Source organism: Dipodomys merriami, unplaced genomic scaffold (assembly GCF_024711535.1).
Source record: "Dipodomys merriami isolate MVZ:Mamm:240054 unplaced genomic scaffold, mDipMer1.0.p SCAF_6, whole genome shotgun sequence".
Classification (NCBI taxonomy): Eukaryota; Metazoa; Chordata; class Mammalia; order Rodentia; family Heteromyidae; genus Dipodomys; species Dipodomys merriami.
This window is the reverse complement of record NW_027206179.1, coordinates 11,611,084-11,630,071: the sequence shown is the minus strand read 5'-3', so window position 1 is coordinate 11,630,071 and position 18,988 is coordinate 11,611,084. Positions and strand designations below refer to the sequence as shown.

Here is an 18,988-nt window from a genome sequence, read left to right as displayed (position 1 = left end):
ATGGAGGGTGACAGCCACTTCCAGAGGAGCCCCACCCTGTGACCCTGGTCTGAAGGCTGTCAACACAGACCGCCCCAGGAAGCACTGTCTACCAGACAGTGATCAGACCAGGCCCTCACCCAGAGCAGTGCTCACAAGCAGTAACTCCTGAAATCGACTCCTCAGCTCTGTAGCTACAAGAGCTGGTCACCCTAAAGGCTGAACTCTGCTGACGCGGCCCCATGAAGGTTGCCTTCAAGACGTACCAAAAAATATAATAATAACGGGCCATAGTCTGAGGGGAGTGGAAGGACACTGAAGAGTGAAGGGGCTGGAAGTTCACTATACACATGCTTGAAAAGTGGAGAAGGAAATGAAAATTAAAAGGGTGTGTATGTTCAAAGTTCACCGTACACGTGTATGGAATTACCACAATGAAATCCCCTAGTATTATTAATGTTAAAAAAAAAAAAAAAGGCAAAGGATTGGTCATCTGTGGGAAGAGCATCCACTGCTGTCAGAGGCAGGGATGTGGCTTGCTGACCACAAGATGCCTAATGTCAGGCTCCAAAAACTCATCAGAGGACCACTGAGTGGCATGGCCCTGGGTGTCTCACCCTGACAGCAAATCTTCTGCTGGGAGCATGACACTGGGAAAGCCACCTGGCTTCTGCAAGCCTACGACAAGAGGAATTAAAAATACCTGTCCTATACGCCACAGTCTGGACTAGTACCAACTACCGCACCACACCACAAGGTGTCTGTGTGTCCCTGGCTGGCGTGCCGGCCTAGAAACCAGGGCCAACGCTGAGGCAAGGGAAAGGTGGAGGACATAAAACCAAAGCAAATCTTCCACAAGTGGATTTGGAACTAGAAAGAGAAGCCTCAAGAACTTTTAAACAGGAAAGTGAACATTTTTTCCTCAGGATTTTTTTTTTAATGAAGCCAGAGAGAAGATTCTGAGGCATAGTAACGTCCTCAACTACAAGAGGGATTCAGCTGTCTTAACAGCGATCTTCCAACAACAGCAGACCGGCAGACCAGCAAACAACTGGTCCAGGTCCAATCCATGCCTATTTCTCGTGTCTGGCCTCGGCTTCACTCATTCTTCAAAAAGCAGACCACATGTGGCGGTAAAATCACTCTTGCAGCCTGCATTTACATTATTTTGTTCCTACTTTTTTCTATTTGGTCATTGAGCTTTGGAAATGAGTGGATCTCAGGGCCTCTACCCTGATATCCAGATCCCAGCTGAGATGGTTAGTTGTCAGGCCCAAGTATCCCTGACTCCTGTTCTAGCCCTGCACTTGCTGGGGAGTGAGGCTCAGTCCCAGATCTCCTCAACCAATGTTCAACCTACTGTCTGCATCTATCAATTCATGGTCCCTTCCTACCCTCCTGATCCCTAGCAAACCAGAGGAGGAAGCCATGCTGTGACCTGACAGGCAGCATTCAGAGGGAAGGAAGGCAGAAATTCCAGGCCAAACAAAACTGGACAGTTCCTTTAGTCTTTAGGCAGACTGCATTCTATGGGCTTCCCTTCCTCCATCTCAATCTCCTGAAGTTGAGGATTTAAACAAAGTGAGATGATAAGACATGAATCTCTCACTTAAAACTTGCACTTCTCACCACCCTTGACACACAGCAAACCCAACCACCTCCGAGACTGCACCTGAGATCTCAGGCTGACGCCACCCTTGCCGAAGCTTCAGCCTCCACAGGTGCCAAGTTCTGCACTTTAGTCCTGAGCAGCTAAAAATAGTGCAGACAGCTTAGCTGAGCTCGGTTAATGGAATACCCAAGCTAATTTTAGCATCAAAGAGTGCAGGAGAATTTAAAGTTTCTGACGCCAAGGAGCACACATGGCTAGCACAGCACACTCCCACCCCCAGACACTCTAGACACTGTCACATACCTGAGGTAACTCCATGGAGTAACAGAACAGCTCTCCTCTACCACTCTAGCCTGGCCCGGAAGACAACCTGTCCAAATGTGAAGACAAAGTAGACCTGGCTTCTTCAGGTCTACTGCCCGCCCTCTTGCCTGCTGTGATCCCCATCTCAGCCCTGGCACCCAACTGCCACACTCCAGGTAGAGCTGAACCAGAATCCCGTGCTTCTAGACCATACCTAGAGCTGTCACTAGCCACCTGTTCACCAGGTGACTGGCCAAGGTACCGCTCAATGACCCTATCTTGTACTTGTGTCTGTCACCACCACACCTGTCCTCTTCTGGTGAGATTTTGTTTGCCATCAGGCAAGCAGCCACTAGGCAAGAGGCCACCAGTCCTGGCCTGCAGCTCCCCAAGTCCTCCTGAATGGAAGGAATAGCTCTGACCGCCAATGCCCTTCCTCACCACAAGTTCTAACCTCTCAATAAAGGAATGGAGCAGCAGATACCAACAGCCAAGAAAAGCTTACAGGAGTGGCTTAGGGTCTGAGGGCAAAGGAGATAAAGCCTGGCTTTCCAGAGATCCACAGGCTCTCAGCAGGCCTGACTTCTGATAGCACCTCAAAAAAAAAAAGGAAACCAGTCACAGCTGTTCAAGAGGACTTTTCTGCTCTAGGAATGAAAGGTTAGGAGGTTTAAGTTTTATTCATAGCAGCACACCTTTTACTGAATGTGTTTATCAAGATAACACAGCACTTTTGTAAAAAAAAAAAAAAAAAAGTAGTAAATATTACACAAAAGGAAAAGTATGAATGGAAAATAAAGCCATACTGAAGGCCTCAGAAGTGCCAGACCCAAAATAATGCTGCTGAGCAGAAGGGCTTTCACAGTGGCTGTTCCCCAAATCATGGGTCAGTGCTGGTGGTGGAGTCAGACCACACACTTCCTCAACACAGAAGCCTTCAGGAAGCAAAGATCAGTCACATAGGACTGCTGAGACATTGCTGTAACAAAGAAGTAATTGTTACCAGAGATACAATGTTTAAGATTCTAAGGGTACAGGAGAACACATCCAAAATAACCCTGCAAAATTTAAATGGGGAAGTAATAGATTCTTCAACACAAGTACTCAAAATGGTCACAATAGAAACACCGTACTTCTTTTTCCCCTCTATTATCCTATTTGCAAAATGTTGAAGGAACAAGAATTCAGAAAGAAGAAAGAGGAAGATTCTCTATTTTCTCCAGTTAGACTCTGAAGAGAACAAATCCCATATTCTGAAATCAAAACCAAAAGCAGCCAAGCCCCATAACTGAAACTCCCCCTGAAAAATAGCCTGCCTACTACTTTCCTAGCAACAGTGTAGCGATGCAGTTCATCTGTAAGATTTTAGGGACAATTTTCTGCTGTCTGCCCCCCCCCTTCCCGCCCCACACACATACACATTTTCTTGGGGAAGGCCATTGACTAAGCCTGAACAACACTGCCTTGTAAACACCCATCAGATGAAGCAGGCAAGGACAGCCTGCCATGTGCAGATGAGAAAAGGAGGAGGTGAAGGGGAAGAGGTTTGCCTACATTGTTCAACAAGTCACTAGCAGACTTGGCCAAAAGTCAGCAGCCTGGAGACAAGGCTCCCAGGCAAATGTGAGAGCTGAATGGCACCGGGGGCACCTGTGGGAGTGGAAAGAGTAAGGTACTTCTGCTCTCCTTAACTCCTACACCACCTAAAGCCAGGAGCTCTCACCTACAGCAATCCCAGAACAGTACAGAGAAGCATACAGAAAGTAAGCCCAGCAGGGCACCATGGCTCACACCTCTAATCCTAGCTACTTAGTAGGCTGGGATCTGAGGATCACAGTTCAAAGCCAGCCCCGGCAGAAAAGTCTCCGTGAGCTTCTTATCCCCAATAAACCAATAAACTACTCAAAAAAGCTGGACGTGGCACTGTGGCTCAAGTGGTAGCGCACTAGCCTTGAGCACAAAGAGGCTCAGGGACAGCACCCAGGCCCTGAGTTCAAGATCCAAGACCCAAGAAGGGAAAAAAAAAAAAGAAAGAAAGAAAGAAACCTGGAACCTTGGCCTCCGGTGTGCACAGAGCTGTGCTGGCCCCAACACCCTAGCCACAGAGGACATAGGTGTCAGGCCTGACCAGCTCTGCAGGTGAGAGTACTTGAGAGGAAAACAGGGGCCTTGGAGCCAAAGAATGAAAGGGGGATTCGAGCAGCCCCAGCTCAGGCCCTTCTACCCTTCTCACTGCCACTGCCCCAAAATTTCAAATGCTAAAATGTTACCCAGCCCTCATCTTATTGGAATGAAGACATGGTGGATGCTACAGTCAGTGTTTCAGCACAGAGCGGAGGACAGACTCCTAAACCTGCTGCCTCCCAAGCTGCCACTGCCTATGGGCACAGATTCTTTTGTGGCCCACCAGTGCTTCTATACTGAGCACCAAGGCCTTTTCTCACCCTCTGTCTCTCTACACTCTTTTAGAGATAAGGAAATCGTGTTTGATTCCACAAACACACAAAAAATGACTTCACAGGCAGGCTGAGGAGCCAGATCTCTGGGCCTTTGCCAGGCTTTGTGACCTGGAAGCTAGCTTCTCCCTCCAGCCACTCCTCGCCCAGGAAGCCTCAGCTGCTCCCTCGGATGGCCTGGCACCCCGTGGGGTCACTCCTCCGGGCAGAGATGAGGATGAAAGACCCTCGCTGCTGGCTGACGTGCCCGGTTTGACATGGCAATGGGTTCTCCTACCAAAGCGCACTGCTGGAGCCGAATGTCACATCCACCTGCAGTGCTCCTGTGCCTCAGGCCCAGCCGTCTCCTCAAATAAAGCAGACAGGAAGCAGCACGCTGGAGCGGAGTGCTCCGCAGCCTCGAAGGTCACCAGCAACCAGCTCCTTCCGAGGAGCGCCCTCAGGAGATGGCCCGGGATGCCGGCCGCAGGATCCGCGCGGAGGCCGGGCCAGCCCTCCCCACATAGCCGAGACGTCCTCCCTGCCCGCCTCCCCGCCCAGCCGGGCCGCGCTGCCAGGCCGAGCCCGGCCACGGCCAACGGCGGCCTGCGGTCCAGGCTCCCGCGGCCGGCTCTCCATGGAGGGGTGCGGAGGCTCCGCGGGAGACCGGCCCCGGGGAGGGGGGGGACCAGCTCCGGGAGGAAGGGAGACCGGCCTGGGGGAAGGGAGGGGCTGGTCCGGAGGGGGGAGAGACCGACCCTAGGGAGGGGGGACCGGCCCCGGGAAGGGGGTCCCCACCCCCAGATGAAGTTTCCGAGGGCAGACAGGGCGAGGGCAGAATGGGCCCCCACACGGGACGCCCAGACCCTCGGGCGCGCGCACATGCATGACACCGGTGCCCAGCGCGCGCCCACCGTCCCGCCACGCGACCACCCGCGGGCAGGCCCGCGTCGCGCGCTCACGCACGCCGCGGCCCAGGCGCCCAGCTGCGGGCCCACCTCCGCCGCCGCGCCCCGACCCGGGCCCGCTCCGGTGGGCCCGGGAGGACGCGGAGCCGGTCCCGCGGAGCCGCCGGTCCCCGGGACGAGGGCGCCTCCGAGACGCCGGCTCGGGCCGCGCTGGCCGCGCAGGACCCGAGCCGCGGGCAAGGAGACCCTGGAGGGCCGCCGGCAGCCCGCCGCCCGCTACCCGCCGCCCGCCGCGCTCACCGATCTTGATCCGCACGCTCTGGAAGACCCGGAGCCCCTCTTCCTCCACCGCCATGCTGCCCGAGGGAGCACGCCGACCCTCGCCGAAGCGCGTCGGGCCCCGGGACAGCGCGGCCGCGGCGGGCAGGGGCGGCCGCGGCTGGGGCGCTCAGGGGAAGCCAGCGAGGCGGAGCCGACCGAGACCGAGCCGCAGGTCCAGACGGCGCAGCCGAGGAGCGGCGTCGTGAGTCCCCGCGCTCCGACAGCCGCGCCCGCCCGCCGGCCGACCCCGCCCGCCGGCCCCGCCCTCGCGCCCTCTTATTGGTCTGGGAAGCTAGAGGCTCCGCCCTCTTCCAGGATCCCGCTTCCCATTGGTTGAGATACAGAAAGGGACGTGAGTGCGATAGTTCCGCCCACAGCCCAGGCCCAGCTTTCCATTGGCCGATCCTTCGAGGGGGCGGAGTCTGGCCCGGAGGCGGGATCGGAAGGACGGACTGCGGCGAGCTGGAGAGCGGCACCTCCGGTACGCGCGGGAGTCCCTTGCGCGCGAGGTGCGGGGACGCGGGAGCTGCCTCCCGCCGGGCCGGAGCCTTTAGGGGTCTGTTCCCTCACCAAAGTGGTTGCTGCCGATAAGGTGCCCACGCCGCAGGCTTCCGACGCTGGGACTGAGAGGTTAATTAACGTTGAAACCCTAGACCGGGAGAACCCAGCGTGGAGACCCCAGAGCCCCGGAGGTAATCTACCAGCGGCCGCCCGGGAGTCCGGACGTGACACCGCCAGCTACCGGGAAGCCGGGTCTGTTTGGACCCCGCGCCGCAGGTCTACCAACCCGTCCTCGGCTGTCCGTCGCGGGCCTCCGGCCACCCTGGCCTCCTTTCAGGCCGGCCGCCCTGGCCTGCCGGCCGCCCTGGCCTCCATGGCCGCCCTGGCCTCCTTTCAGGCCGGCCGACCTGGCCTCCCTGGTCTCCTTTCAGGCCGGCCACCCTGGCCTCTTGGCCACCCTGGCCGCCCCAGTCCCCCCACCCCCCCCCCCAGCCTCTTGGCCGCCCTGGATGCCCTGGCCTCCCTGGCTGCCCCTGCCGCCCTGGCCTCCCGACTTGATCGCTGCAGGGCCTGCCTGTACAGTGTTTGCTCGAAGTCCCTGCACCCTCTGGAGTGACATGTAGTGTGTCATCCAGAACCCCTCTATTGAGAGACTTTCTAACAAATGGGGTCAACAGGAAAAAAAAAATTTTTTTTTAAGTGTTAAATCCCTGGAATGCAGGGCTGGTCCCTGAGCCTCCAAAGAGGGGCTGCTCCTGTCTGCTCCTTCCCTTCTCTTATGGGGCATTTCCATACCAATTCCTCACACAGGTCTCTGTCAGCCTGCTTCTGGGAAACCATCTTCAGGAAAGTGGAGCCCTGGTGGGCCCCAGGTGGTAAGTGGGGCTCCTCTCAGCCTTGCTTGGCCTTGAGGACCCATCCCTGCCAAGGGGCATGGGCATGCCTGCTGTACACAGCTATGAGCCAGGAAGGAAACAAACTGGCATTAGGAAGATTGGGAAAATAGGGACTGCATGACAAGTGGCCTTGCCTTATGGAGGGAAAGATAATGAAGAAACCTCCACACCATATGAAGACATTGCCACATCCTGCAGACAGGGAACACACACACACACACACACACACACACACACACTGTGGACAGGATCCTCCAGGAAAGTAGCAGAGCTGTGTCATCCCACCAGGGTTACCAAGGGTAGACTCTGATTTCAAGGAGAGGAGACACTGGATTCATGCACTCAAAATTCCTACATGCCAGATTCCTCCACATCAGCTGGGTGTCAGAGGTCCTATGGCTCCTGTACAGGCGTATGATCTGTGTTGAAAGCACCCACACCTCTGCAAAACAACATGGACATTCCAGTAGTCCATCAGCAGTCTCCGCTGTACTGGACCAGCAGCATCCAGCTGAAGCAGGGCAGGTTAGGGGAGAGCCAACAGAGCTTTAGGGCAGGGAGCACAGGCGGCAGAAGCTGGGGACAAGGCTAGATCTAAACTACATCTGAATGGTGTCAGGCAGAGTCCACCAGGCAAGTAGTCCTTGACATGCACAAGACGTAGCACCTAGCTGCTAAGATGAACTTGTGAGGCTTTTGAAAAGCAGTCTGCCCAAATCAGAAGTAATAGAACCAAATTATCATGGAGGACAACAAAAGGTGTCACATTACTCAGAGTAGTGGCATGCAAGAGGAGGAATAGTCTTGTGAGATTATAACCCAGGTCCGACAAGACATTCCTATAACAAGGTGACAGGGATATGCTCAGGGTGGCTGTCCATGGTAGGAATGGGCTGAGGGAGAGATACTGTTACAGAACTGGGCCCTCTGAGAGCAGCAAGGACAGTCAGACCATGCACTGAGAGAGGCCAGGTGATGGTAAACCGTCAGCAGCTAGGCTGAAGACAGAGCAGCCAGAAAGATCCCAACTAAAATGAGCCACAGAAATGGATTCTTGAATGAGGTGCTTCCAGGAACAAGGTAGGGAGACAGCCAATAAGACTTACTTGAGTTGAGTGTATAAAACCAAAGGAAATCATATGTAGACATCAGGAGATTAAAGACAATTGTTCCCCAAAAGTTATGATCTCTGTCCCACTTATAGAGCGAGCCATTCCAATACACATAGCCTGATGTGTAGAGTGAGTGATCTCTGGATGGATGGACATATGTGGCACTGTATCAGAAATGCAGGCTGACCCCCAGGAATCATGAAATGTTCAGCTGCTTGATGTGGGCAGATGCACACCATTCAGCCAACAACCTCTGCATAGTCTGGCCCTGGCAAAGGACTCCCAGCCTTCAGGCTATTCCATAACCATTATGAACATTATGAACTTGGTTCTGAGATAGCCACTGAGAATGTTGGCAGGACCAGCTGCTATCTATCCTAGGCTGTAGATGGTACTGGCAGGATCTGATGTGAGCAGGATTGGGACATGATGTACCACACCATCTGAGCCCCAGGATTTCTGCCACTTTGGACCAGAGCATCTCTGTCTGGCCTTGCCAATAACTAAGGCCTACAATCTCCCCAGCAGCAGAGCACTTGCACCTGAAGGACCATTCTGTGCTCATCACACACTTGTTAAGCTGGTGCATGCTTGCCCCCCAGACCTGGGGCTATCTGCATTCCAGTACTGAGAAGAGCGAGCAGGTAGCCAGAACACCAGGCAGCATGTCTCTCCATGTGCTCCTCCTCTCAGTCTTCTGTGCTTTACTAAACAGGGTTTAGGGTGATCTGTCATAAACCTCCTTTTTCTTTTGAAGCATCAAGGCCCAAGAAGCACAAGCCCAAGGTCCCACAGGGGCCTCTACTGATGACTTCTTTTAGAGATAAGATATGATGTGAACACTAGGAAAATAGCAAAGAGCTAGAGGAAATGGTGATGACTCAGTACAGAATTCCTATAATTTCTTTATTCATAGCTCAGTTACTCTTTGCTCTTTGTTATAATCTCCTACACCCTCCCCAAAATGTTTCTTGAGGGGTATTAATCTATCAAGTAGATATTTCTTGCCCAAACAACATTACTAGATCATTTGTTATTAATATATGATTGGCCTGCTTTCAAGGATTTGAGGAAACATAAAATAAATAACCAATATATGAAAGAATATGTTTTACAAAAAATATACTTTTTATAAAATAAAAAATTAAAGAACTTGTGGGGAGAACCATCTCAGTTGAGAATGGCTATAGTAATGATCATAAAGGTCAGTGATAAGCTTTCTGATACTCAAGTTGAAGTTGAAAAGGAAATATAGAGATAAGGTACCTTATACAAGCCACTTTGTCGAATAAAAGGAAGTAAGTCCGTTTTTTAGAAAAGTTTTTGGCTAACAGCAACACAATGTTTTAGAGAATTATTTTTAAAGGTGTGTTCATTACAAAGTACTTTCAATCTGTAATGACATTAGAGCACTGGAAAATAATACTCAGTGGCTTCTTGCTAAATAAATATCTTGGTTTGTTACATTATTTCATGAAAAGGTGGAAACAAGACAAGGAAGACTGTTTCCTAGTAGCTTGAGAGGCTCAGGGACGTAGACAGAGAATAGAGACATACATAAGCAGTGTGCCACTGGACAGTCCTTCCCAGCTGATGGCTGTTGGGCCAGCTGGAAGGTGAGGGTGAGGGGTCTACATCAGAGACACCTTGCCCAGAGGCTGGGCATCTAGTAGAAAGGAGACCCTATGTGGACTTGTTTGACTGTCTACTGCAGCACCTGGAGGTGCTATAAGCAGTTTGCCCTTGTCCTCAGGGGAATACAAAGGCATATTTCCCACTTCCTCACAGCTATACCAAGATGTACACATGGAGGAACCTCATTCTGAAATGCAGAGAAAGTGGCAGCCTAGATTCCTGGTCACCACATGGCCACCGGCTCCCCAAGGGCACTGAAACTACAGGTGTCTCTGCAAGTGAGAAATGAGCTTCTTTGTGTAAGTCAATGAAACCTGCCTGTCACCAGTGTGGCCAGGCTTGTCCTTGCTAACAGAGTCCCCCACAGCTTACCCAGAGAACCTCTGAGCATCCCAGCCCCCAGCAGGCAAGCCAATGGAAGAGCCCCAGCTGCTTGGAGGGCTGTGCGTGTGGACAGCAGGGCCATCTTGCTGATTATGAGGATGTGAGCAGGTTCTCACAGGATCATCGTTTGGTTTTTTACCAAATGGAGGTTTCATTTTTGGTTTTTGAAGTTATTTCTTAAATTTTTATCCTCATCAGTCAATTGTCCAAATGCTTTTGAAACCTCAAAATTGCTGAGTGGAACAATTAATTCGATCCTGAGGCTTTGCCTCCTCAACAATGTCAGGGGGGTGTGCCTTTTTTCATCTAAACTCTTCATGGAATTATTTCTGAGTTTTAAAAAGACCAGGGGACAGGAATTTACTGACAGAATTCCACATGGCTCAAAGGAACATGAGGACCCTTGAGCTGTAGGAAGCTCTGGACTGACTGCAAACACATCCAGTCCAAGGAACCAGGTGCCGGAAACACAATGAAAAATGCAACAAGTCTCAAACTACTTCTAAATACAGTTGGATATTGTAAAGGCCAGTACAAGCATCTCGTTTGGTAAAACCTTAGATTCAGGGACCCACCATACAGTATAAACTACTTTAAGGAGGCAAAATCGTGTGCCCACCACTGCAGTACTAATATTTTTATTTCTTCTGTTTCTTTCAAGGTTCAATAGGTTTGTACTATTTTCCTTTTTGACAACTCATTTAGTAAGCCTCTACTAGGCATGTAGTTATATCTATAACCTGCCAGCTGGGAGTGGCCCAGCATGGTGTGTCCTCATACCTGCTCTCTGACATAGTGGCCCTGGGCTGCAGAGCTCCTCTCCAGGGTAACTGAGTGGACTATAGTGGAGCACCACAGTGCACAAAGGGAAAACTTCAGATATAGCCCCAGCAGCCACTCGCTGTGAGGAACCAAAGGCATGTGTTCTCAAAGACACAGGCTTTGAGGAGATGAGGACATCATCATCAGTTGTATCACATCCAGGCCTGGGCGCCACCGCCTCCTCCTCAGCCACTCCTCCTGGCTTCAGGATCATTGGAGGATGGAGTGTGGAGGACATTTTCCACCCTTGGTGTCCTCTGTGTTAAGCAACAGAATGGGCAAACGTATCCAGGTGTGTGCCTTGCCTAAAGCTGGCACCGTGTGGGCATTAATAAATTCCACTGCACTGACAAAGGAACAACATGTGGGTGTGAAGAATGGATGATAGACATTGCCTTCAGTTCATTCAGTCTGTGCACAACACATAAATTATCTTTTCTTCTTTGCAATAATGTGGAGTAAATACCACTCCCCTCTGAGACTACCCTGAATCTGTCTTAAAGTGGGTCTTCTGGTTGTGGCTGATACTGGTCCTTAGTGTGTGCTGAGTCCCTGGACCAGTTGTGGCTAATGAGAAGCAGACACTTGCTGGAGCTTTAGCAAAGTAACAATACCATTTCCTTTCCTGAGAGCCAGGGTATCTCTCCCCTCTCATCCTCCTGATGGTGCCCATTGTGCTGAGCATAGGTAGGTTTGTAGATCTCATACCTGGTCATGGGAGAAGATGGTGAGGCACCCACAGCCATCCTGTCTCCAGAGCTGTACCATGCCCAGGAAGCTGGCATCTTTTCCAGGTTCAACCTCCTCCAAGCACGGTGAAGGTTCTGTTCTGAGAGAGTCTGGCTGCCTCTCCTCAGCCTCCCTGTGCTCCTGAGACAGAGGAACGTTGACTGGAGAAGCCCTTACACCCTCATGCCCAAGCCCTTCCCACAGTCTGTTCCTCCCTCTGCAGAGAGGAGATGCCCTTCAAAGACATATGTACACACAGTGAGGTCATCGCATCATTGCAAAAATGGCTCAACTGGAAATGACCTTGGATGGCTCCTTCAGCAGGTGGATGTTTGAGCAGACAGAGAAAAACACTGCTTAGCAGGACACTCAGAGTATGGGGACAACTCACAATGACCCTGATTGAATCAGGAGTGACTATCAGGGGCAGGGAATGGAGCTGCGGCTGCAAAGAGGGGCAGGTGGGACCTGGAGGGATGGAAATACCCTACATCTCCACCTGATCTATATATGTGGTGAAACGGCTCAGGTCTAGTGCACACATGCTCATACACACACATCTCAAAGGCCTGGTGGGCAACCTGAGCAGGTGAATTCTGGCAGTGTTTTGCATTGTGTTACCCTTGAGAGAAGAGGGACTGGGGTCTGTTTCACTGGTTAAAACTGCATATGTACCCATGCTTGTGTCAAAACAAAATGTTCAAGAGCCAAGGACATGTGGAGATGCTCACTGATGGCCCAAAGACCAAGGTCTCTCAGGAGGAAACCAAAACTCTCAACAGGAAGGGTGTGGTCTCGTGTTTACTCACCTTACAGGGCAGAGCCCAAGGTGAGAGCTGCACCTCTACGTCAGGGAGGAAGGCTGAGGTCAGGAGAAACCACCAAGGCTGTGGGCACCTGTTGCCCCAGCCCTGAGGGTCTGATCAGAAAAATGGGGACCCCCATGGAAACAGTTCTGGGCCAGGGGCTCCTAGCCAGGCCCCACGTTGCCTCTCTCTCTCTCTCTCTCTCTCTCTCTCTCTCTCTCTCTCTCTCTCTCTCTCTCTCTCTCTCTCTCTCTCTCTCTCTCTATTTATCTATCTTTCTCTCCCCTCTCCCTCTTCCTCCTCTTTTGTCTCTCTCTGTTCTACCCTTCTTCTCTCCCTTTTCCTCTCCATTCTCTTTCTCTTTTTCTCTTCCTCTCTGCCTTTAACATCAAGTCATACTCTTCTTTCTGAGACTTTGGACACTAGGTCTCCTGCCCTGGATAGAAAATAGCTGACAGCATTGATTTGAGGAAGGATCACAAGCTAAATGCATTTAGATCATAGCCACACAACACACACACATACATACACACACAGTGTTACATTCAACTATTGTATCCTTAGTAACCACAACACAACCTAATATTTTAATTTTATTCTAGACTCACTTACATGAATCTGGCTTATGAAATGTTAAAAACTTTATTTCAGGACCTTCAGTTCAACTGAGAGCCACTGGTATGCCAGAGGTGCTGGCTCACGAGCCTGGATCGTGATTGCCCAAAGGTCAGTTATTTAAATTAAATGGTGTATGTTTTCAGAAGTCATAACAGTATTTAACTTACCCTCAAGGGTACCGCTTCTCTGGTGTGTGAAGGTGACACATGGAACGGCTGTGGTCATCTCCCTGCTCCCCACCTCCTCGAGCCCCACTGGCCTTGGAGTCCCATGGCTAAGCATGCTGCAGTGCAGACGGTAGAGACGCATTGACGTTAGCCCCCACTTTACCCCACCAAGGAGTGGCTGGGGGCAGGCTGGGGAGCACCCTGGGTGTGCGGGTTGAGCCTCTTGGGGCTCTAGAGCAGGAACAGGCCCTCTCGTTCCATCCTGAGGCTGGATGTGAGGAGGGCAGGTCCTGTGGGCTTCCCTGGAGCTGGTTTGCCCTGCGGAGACCAGGCCAGGCTCCCCTGGAGAGCTAGGTGAAAGCATAGCCAGCCAGCCCTCAGAGATCAGGGCCAGCAGCTTGCTCTCTGTCCCAAATAGTTGATATGACTTTGCACTTGTGCTTTTGGGGCTTTTTAAACATTTATTAGCATATATTAGTTGTGCAAACAGGTTTCATTCTTATTTCCAAATATGTATATGATATACTTTGATCAAATTTACCCCCATTACTTTTTTTTTTTTTTTTTTTGTCAGTCATGAGGCTTGAACTCTGGGCCTGGGCGCTGTCCCTGAGCTCTTCAGCTCAAGGCGAGTGCTCTACCACTTGAACCACAGTGCCACTTCTGGTGTTCTAGTGGTTTATTGGAGCTAAGAGTCTCACAGAGTTTTCTGCCCAGGCTGGCTTTAAACCATGATCCTCAGATCTCAGCCTCCTGAGTAGCTAGGATGACAGGCATGAGCCACCGACACCCAGCCCCTTCCCCCCTTTTAAAGAGTAATTGTAATCGATTTTAATGTTTTCATATATGTATATAAAGTACTTTTTGTTCACTCCGTTATAATTCACCCATAAAAATTTGAGGAGAGGGAAGAGATGAGAGTAAGGACAGACTAGGAAGTGGAGTACCCCGTCCTTGATGGTCTCCCTTCAGACTTGTCCACTGGGGAAGAACGCGTTGCTCACCTGCAGAGTCCTCACCCCTTGAAAAATGTGTTTCACAGCAGGATTAGAATTTTTCTCTCTTCACCAATTCCAATCACTATAAAAGCAACATGGGGCTCTGAGCCTAGCTCTCCACAACAGTTGCTCCCACATTCAGGCCCACTTACACGACCTCATCCTCCCGCTCCCCTTGCTCAGGATTGCAGCCAGTCCCAGCCTCGGGAGCTCTGTGCTCTCCCTGGGAGAACTACCGCTTGCCAATCTGTAGTGGGCACAGGAATCCAGCGGCCACCCACCAAAGCTGGAGAGCACTGGCCTGGGCTCTGCCGACTTCCTTCCTGTGGCAGAAGTGGGAAGGCAACTGAAGCCTTGATTCCACCGCCAACACGGCTCTCTACATGTGTTTTCTCAGTTTGAATCAAAGCAAATAGTTCCTCTCACGAGCTCCTAGCCTGATTGTTTGGCATGTGCCTGCTTTCCCTGCCCCAGCTGGCTGCAGGGCTTATTTGGCCAATGGTCAGCTGCAGATACAAGCAGATGGCATAGCTCAGAGAGAAGGTGGAAGCGCACCCAACTGGAGGGCCAACAGGCTGAACCATGTCTGGGCTCTGGGACAGCCTGTGGCCATGAGACCCTCAGCTGGATCATCATAGCTAGGTAAGTTCTGGCTCATTGTGAAGGAAGGGATCAAGGTATAAACGTGAAGTGGTGAGTTAACTGGGCTTGGTAACATCGTACTGGCCCTCTAAGGGCCTGGGGGCCCTGTCTCTGTTCTGTCTTCCATGCAGGGATGCTAGGCTTTTATTTTTTTGAGACTCTGTTTTTATGCCTCCTGTTGCCCTGTTTCTCTGGCCTCCTTGCTGTTCCTCTTCTCAGTACTTCTTGGTAACATTTGTCAATTTCTGCTCTATTTCACAGTTATTTGATTACTTATGTCCACCTTTCCGAGCTTCAAGGAGTAAAAACAGTGCTGTCTTTTAGCTGTATCTCAGTTCTAGTTAGCTTAGTAAAGAGGCATCTCATTCAGACTGTTGATCCTTCTTAGTTTTCTTCTCAAATACTTGAGAACTGTTCCATAGGTAATGCCTAACAGTGACAGTGACAGTACTGAGAGATGGAATGCTGGCCCTAGGCAGCATGAGAGACTCCTTCTCAGCCAGTGGCCAGACAGGGTGGTACACACTGCCATCCCAGCTTCCTGGAAAACACAAATAGCCAGATTGCAGTCCAGGTATGCTCGAGTGGAAGCAAAACACTATCTCAAAAAAAGTGCAAAAAGGAACTGGATGCTTGGCTTAGCAGTTTAACACCTGCATAACAAGTGTGAGTTCCTGAGTTCAAGTCCCAGTACCACAAGGAAGGAAGGAAGGAAGGAAGGAAGGAAGGAAGGAAGGAAGGAAGGAAGGAGGGAGGGAGGGAGGGAGGAAGGAAGGGAGGAAGGAGGGAGGGAGGGAGGGAGGAAGGAGGGAGGGAGGGAGGGAGGAAGGAGGGAGGGAGGGAGGGAGGGAGGGAGGGAGGGAGTGATAGGGAAGGGGAAAGAAAGAAAAAAGAAGGACCAAAGGAAGAAAGAAAAGAAAGAAGGGAGGGATGGAGAGAGGGAAGAAGAAAGAAATGAAGAGGGAGGGAGGGAAGGATAGAAAGAAAAAGGAAGGAAGGAAAGAGGGAGGAAGGGAAGGAGGGAAGGAGAAAGAAAAAGAAAGGAAAGAAGAAAACAGAGGGGGAGGAGGACACAAGTCAAGCAAAGAAAGAAGGCTTAAGATCTTTGGTATAGAGTCACAATTGAGGGTATTTGCAGCTCAGTTGCAAGACCAAGTGGCCAGGACCCAATCTATATAGTAAATTAAGACCATGGAAGGTAGCAGTGGGAGAGGGTCTCAGTGCTGAGGGCCAGGCCAGCACACAGTCTCCTCCCTGCTGGCTCTGGAGGGAGCAGCCTTGCCTGTAGAGTTTCCAGAATCCCCTGTGGTCCTTGGTACAGAACCATAAGGACAATCTAGAGACCTAATGTAGTACATGTTCAGGATTATTCTCTAAAACTTCAGGAGGGTTCAGGCACAGAGCTGAGGAGACAAGAAAGTAGAGGGGGCTGCCCAGCTCCAAAGAAGATTCTGGAACCAGTGTTTCATTCCATCTCTCCTCACACTTGCTGACAGACAAGCTCCCAGGCATTTTTACAGTGCCCTTGCAATGGACTTTCCTGCCAGACCAGGCCTGGAGGCTGCCACCTGGGCCCAGTGTGTGCGGTGATGTGCTCTGCCCGCTGCCTGGCTTTGTGCACTGCGCAATGTTGGCTTCATTCACCAACTTTGAAGCAAAATTATTCTACTGGTGACATCACAAATCACCACCAACCTAGTGTCACAAAGTACAAAGCATCATTTCTCACGGTCTCGAGGTTGGGTAGCTGGTATGAGGCTTCACAGGATAGGAGTAGCCAGTCAACTGCTTTCACTTACCTACCTTAGAAGAGCAACTCAGCTTGCTCACCCATTCACCTCGTAGCTGAAGGTTCCTCAAACAAGCAGGCAAATCCCAGACTACCAAAGTGGAGTTAGCAAAAGAAAAGAGACGGGCTGGACGCTGGTGGCTCATGCCTGTAATCCTACTTACTCAGGATGCTGAGATCTGAGGATTGCAGTTCAAAGCCAGCCTGGGCAGAACAGTCTCCCTGAGACTCAGAAACTGGAAGTGGTGCTGTGGCTCTCAAGTGGTACAGCACTAGCCTTGAGCACAAAGAGGCTCAGGGACAGAACAGTGCCCAGGCCCTGAGTTCAAGTCCCAGGACTAACAAAAAATAAACAAAAAACTAAACATGGAACTACCCTATGATCCAGCCATACCACTCTTGGACACATATCCAGAATACTAATAAGTCAGCATACAGTAAAGACTCTTGCACATGTTTATTGGTGGTATAGTCACAATAGCCAAGTTATGAAAACATCCCAAATGTCCCACAGTGGCTGGGTGGATGAAGAAAACACGGTACTATACAATGGAATTTTACTCATCTAGTAGAATGAACAATATTATGTAATCAGGGAAATTGATGAATTTAGAGAAAAAATGTTAAGCCAGGCACCAGTGGTTCATGGCTATAATTCTCACCACTGAGGAGGCTGATATCTGAGGAAAGCAGTTCAAAGCTAGTCTGGGCAGGAAAGTCCATGAGACTCTTACCTCCACCTAACACCAGAAAGCCAGAAATGGAGCTGTGGCTCAAGTGGTGGAGTGCTAGCCTTGAGCACAAAAGCTCAGGGATAGTACCAGACCCTGAGTTCAAGCCCCAGAATTAACACCTGCCCCCAAGGGAAAAAAAAAACAGTCAATATATGAAGACACTGATTGTTCGAGTTTGCTTGCATCCGTTTTTTCCTTCAGAGTCTTTGAGGATCTGAGCCTCCTTTCCTCAAACTTTTGCATTTGTTCCATGCTCAAGAAAAATATCTCTGCTTCTTATCTGTTATAAGCCTTCCTTATGCCCGTCTCCTGGCTCTAGCTTTTACATAGTTTAATTTCTTTACACCATTTTAGTGAGAAAAGAACCAGAAAACTGAGCTGTCATAGTCTCATTTTGTTTTATCCTGTTACAGATACTTTTCATTCAAGTCTCACAAATACCAGCCACAAAATTTAAACTGTACAGGAAGGTCTGTGTCCCAGCTCAAGACTGCCCTCAGTACCGGTACAAAACCCATCTGACCTGAATGGCCATACCTGTTCTAAGTGTTTATACAAATGCCAGTGCATACCACACCCCATTCTCTACCTGGCTTTCCTCCCTTGGCTGTATTCTCATGATTTAAACCACTGCATACAGGGCTACCATACTGAAATCAAACAGCTGCAGTTCCTTCCGTGGCTGCCCCTAAATTGACCACTTTTCTAAAGGTGGACACCTACTCCTCCTTTTACAGGCAGAACTTCCCAAACATACTCACTTGCGTTCCTTTCTCTTCAAGGGAAGCAGCAAGGTGGTATGCCTATCTCACCCACACGGACAGCTTGGGACGAGGTTCAGCATGGCTGCAGGTGTCTGTCTGTCTGTCTGTCTGTCTGTCTCACACACATGGACAGCCTGGGATGGGGCTCAGCGCATCTGCAGCGTGTCTGATTGTACTGTCACCTCCCTGCCCGGCTGAAGGGAAGGGTTGGGGACAGAGGCCTGGCTGAGGCCTTACCGGGAGAAGCACACACTGTTCCCACTCGTACTCGTTAGCAAGCTGACCAAATGACTGCTAGCAGGGTGGGGACATGGAAATACAGCTGACCTCGACACGGGGGAAGCAATGGGATGATAGCTCCAGACATAATTCAGATTTGTGTTTCTTCTTGTCATTAATCCTTTTCCAATTTTAAGGACTGTCTTAGTCCTTAACAGAATAGTCTCCACGTGTGATTGATAAAGAATAGAAGTTCATTTAGCTCATAGCTCTGGAGGCTGTAAGTCTGTGATCAATGGCCGTCTCTCCTGAGAACCTCCTGTTGTCGACAAGGATGAGTAAGCACCAGTGGAGAGATGACACCCAGCCCAACAGACTGCCCACTACTCCTTCCTCTTGACCTCATCCCCTCCTTTATCTCTCTGTCTCCCTCTCTGTGTCTTCCTTCCTCCACTCCCTCCTCATACAGTCTTGATATTCATCCCCGCCCTCAGATGTTTGGTCCAACTGCCTCAGCCTCCCAAGTGCTGGATGGCAGGCCAGTATCACCAAGCCCAGCTTCCTGTCACCTCTTCAAGGACTCACCTCCCAGCACTGCACTGGCAATTACATTT

The 18,988-nt window shown here is 50.7% G+C and overlaps 1 protein-coding gene across 1 annotated transcript in view; it reads right to left on the bottom strand.

Annotated features, from left to right (window-relative positions):
* Positions 1–5,735, bottom strand: part of LOC138813947 (ras GTPase-activating protein 3-like) — an 89,231-nt gene extending 83,496 nt beyond the window's left edge. The window contains exon 1 of the mRNA XM_070002554.1: positions 5,538–5,735. Within this exon, the coding sequence (XP_069858655.1) occupies positions 5,538–5,592 (55 nt within the window). The 5' untranslated portion in view covers positions 5,593–5,735. The remainder of the gene's footprint in view (positions 1–5,537) is intronic.
* Between the last annotated feature and the right edge of the window lie 13,253 nt (positions 5,736–18,988).